Source organism: Myotis nattereri (assembly GCF_964212035.1).
Source record: "Myotis nattereri genome assembly, chromosome: 3".
Taxonomy (NCBI): Eukaryota; Metazoa; Chordata; class Mammalia; order Chiroptera; family Vespertilionidae; genus Myotis; species Myotis nattereri.
In genome coordinates, this window is record NC_138077.1 from 87,893,692 (window position 1) to 87,895,606 (window position 1,915).

Consider the following 1,915-nt stretch of genomic DNA (forward strand, 5'->3'; position numbering starts at 1 on the left):
CTAGACAGGATTAAACTCAACAGAACTAGATTAACAAATGCCCTAACCTTTGGAATAGAATCGATAGGATTAAACTCAACAGAACTAGATTAACAAACGCCCTAACCTTTGGAATAGAATCGATAGGATTAAACTCAACAGAACTAGATTAACAAACACCTTAACCTTTGGAATAGAATGGATAGGATTAAAATCAACTGGTATAAATACAGATGTAGAGATACGCTCCTTAGATCACTCCTTTCTGCTGGTGAACACTGCAGAGTAAGCATCGTTGGAATTTCCCCTGTTGCAGTCATCATGTCTAAGTCTGAGTCTCCCAAGGAGCCGGAGCAGCTGTGGAAGCTCTTTATCGGAGGTTTGAGCTTTGAAACAACTGATGAGAGTCTGAGGAGCCATTTTGAGCAATGGGGAAAGCTCACGGACTATGTGGTGTTGAGAGATCCAAACACCAAGCGCTCCAGAGGCTTTGGGTTTGTCACCTATGCCACTGTGGAGGAGGTGGATGCAGCCATGAACGCGAGGCCACACAAGGTGGATGGAAGAGTGGTGGAACCAAAGAGGGCTGTCTCAAGAGAAGATTCTCAAAGACCTGGTGCCCACTTAACTGTGAAAAAGATTTTTGTCGGTGGTATTAAAGAAGACACTGAAGAACATCACCTAAGAGATTATTTTGAACAGTATGGGAAAATGGAAGTGATTGAAATCATGACTGACCGAGGCAGTGGCAAAAAGAGAGGCTTTGCTTTTGTAACCTTTGACGACCATGACTCTGTAGACAAGATTGTCATTCAGAAATACCACACTGTGAATGGCCACAACTGTGAAGTAAGGAAAGCTCTATCTAAGCAAGAGATGGCTAGTGCTTCGTCCAGCCAAAGAGGTCGAAGTGGTTCTGGAAACTTCGGAGGTGGTCGTGGAGGTGGTTTTGGTGGAAACAACAACTTTGGTCATGGAGAAAACTTTAGTGGTCGAGGTGGCTTTGGTGGCAGCCGTGGTGGCGGTGGATATGGTGGCAGTGGGGATGGCTATAATGGATTTGGTAATGATGGAAGCAATTTTGGAGGTGGTGGAAGCTACAATGATTTTGGCAATTACAACAATCAATCTTCAAGTTTTGGGCCTATGAAAGGAGGAAACTTTGGAGGCAGAAGCTCTGGCCCTTATGGTGATGGAGGTCAATACTTTGCCAAATCACGAAACCAAGGTGGCTATGGCGGTTCCGGCAGCAGCAGTAGCTATGGCAGTGGCAGAAGGTTTTAATTACTGCCAGGAAACAAAGCTTAGCAGGAGAGGAGAGCCAGAGAAGTGACAGGGAAGCTACAGGTTACAACAGATTTGTGAACTCAGCCAAGCACAGTGGTGGCAGGGCCTAGCTGCTACAAAGAAGGCATGTGTTAGACAATACTCATGTGAATGGGCAAAAAAACTCGAGGACTGTATTTGTGACTAATTGTATAACAGGTTATTTTAGTTTCTGTTCTGTGGAAAGTGTAAAGCATTCCAACCAAGGGTCTTAATGTAGATTTTTTTTTTGCACCCATGCTGTTGATTGCTAAATGTAATAGTTTGATCATGACGCTGAATAAATGTGTCTTTTAAAAAATGTGCTGTGTAAAGTTAGTTTGCTCTGAAGCCATCTTGGTAAATTACCCCAACAGTGTGAAGCTAGAATTCCTTCAGGGTGATGCCAGGTTCCATTTGAAATTTATTTAGAAACTGCTTGGGCACAGAAGCCATTGTCTTCAGAATCTTTAGTGTAGTTGAATTGACAATTATTGTGTTGTGATCTGAAGTTCACCCTTAAAAGGGTCACCCAAGCAGAGTCATGGAGTTTATTTGGTTATTAATGATTGTTGGCACATCCTATGCAATATATCTAAATTGAATTATGGTACCAAATAAAATTATAGAT

The 1,915-nt window shown here is 42.6% G+C and overlaps 1 protein-coding gene across 1 annotated transcript; it reads left to right on the forward strand.

Moving 5' to 3' along the window:
* Nucleotides 1-300: 300 nt before the first annotated feature.
* On the forward strand, nt 301-1,263 carry LOC308516409 (heterogeneous nuclear ribonucleoprotein A1-like; the record flags this gene model as incomplete). Its single annotated transcript, XM_081087361.1, has 1 exon — nt 301-1,263. The coding sequence occupies one exon, from the start codon at nt 301-303 to the stop codon at nt 1,261-1,263; it is 963 nt and encodes a 320-aa protein (XP_080943487.1).
* Nucleotides 1,264-1,915: the final 652 nt, after the last annotated feature.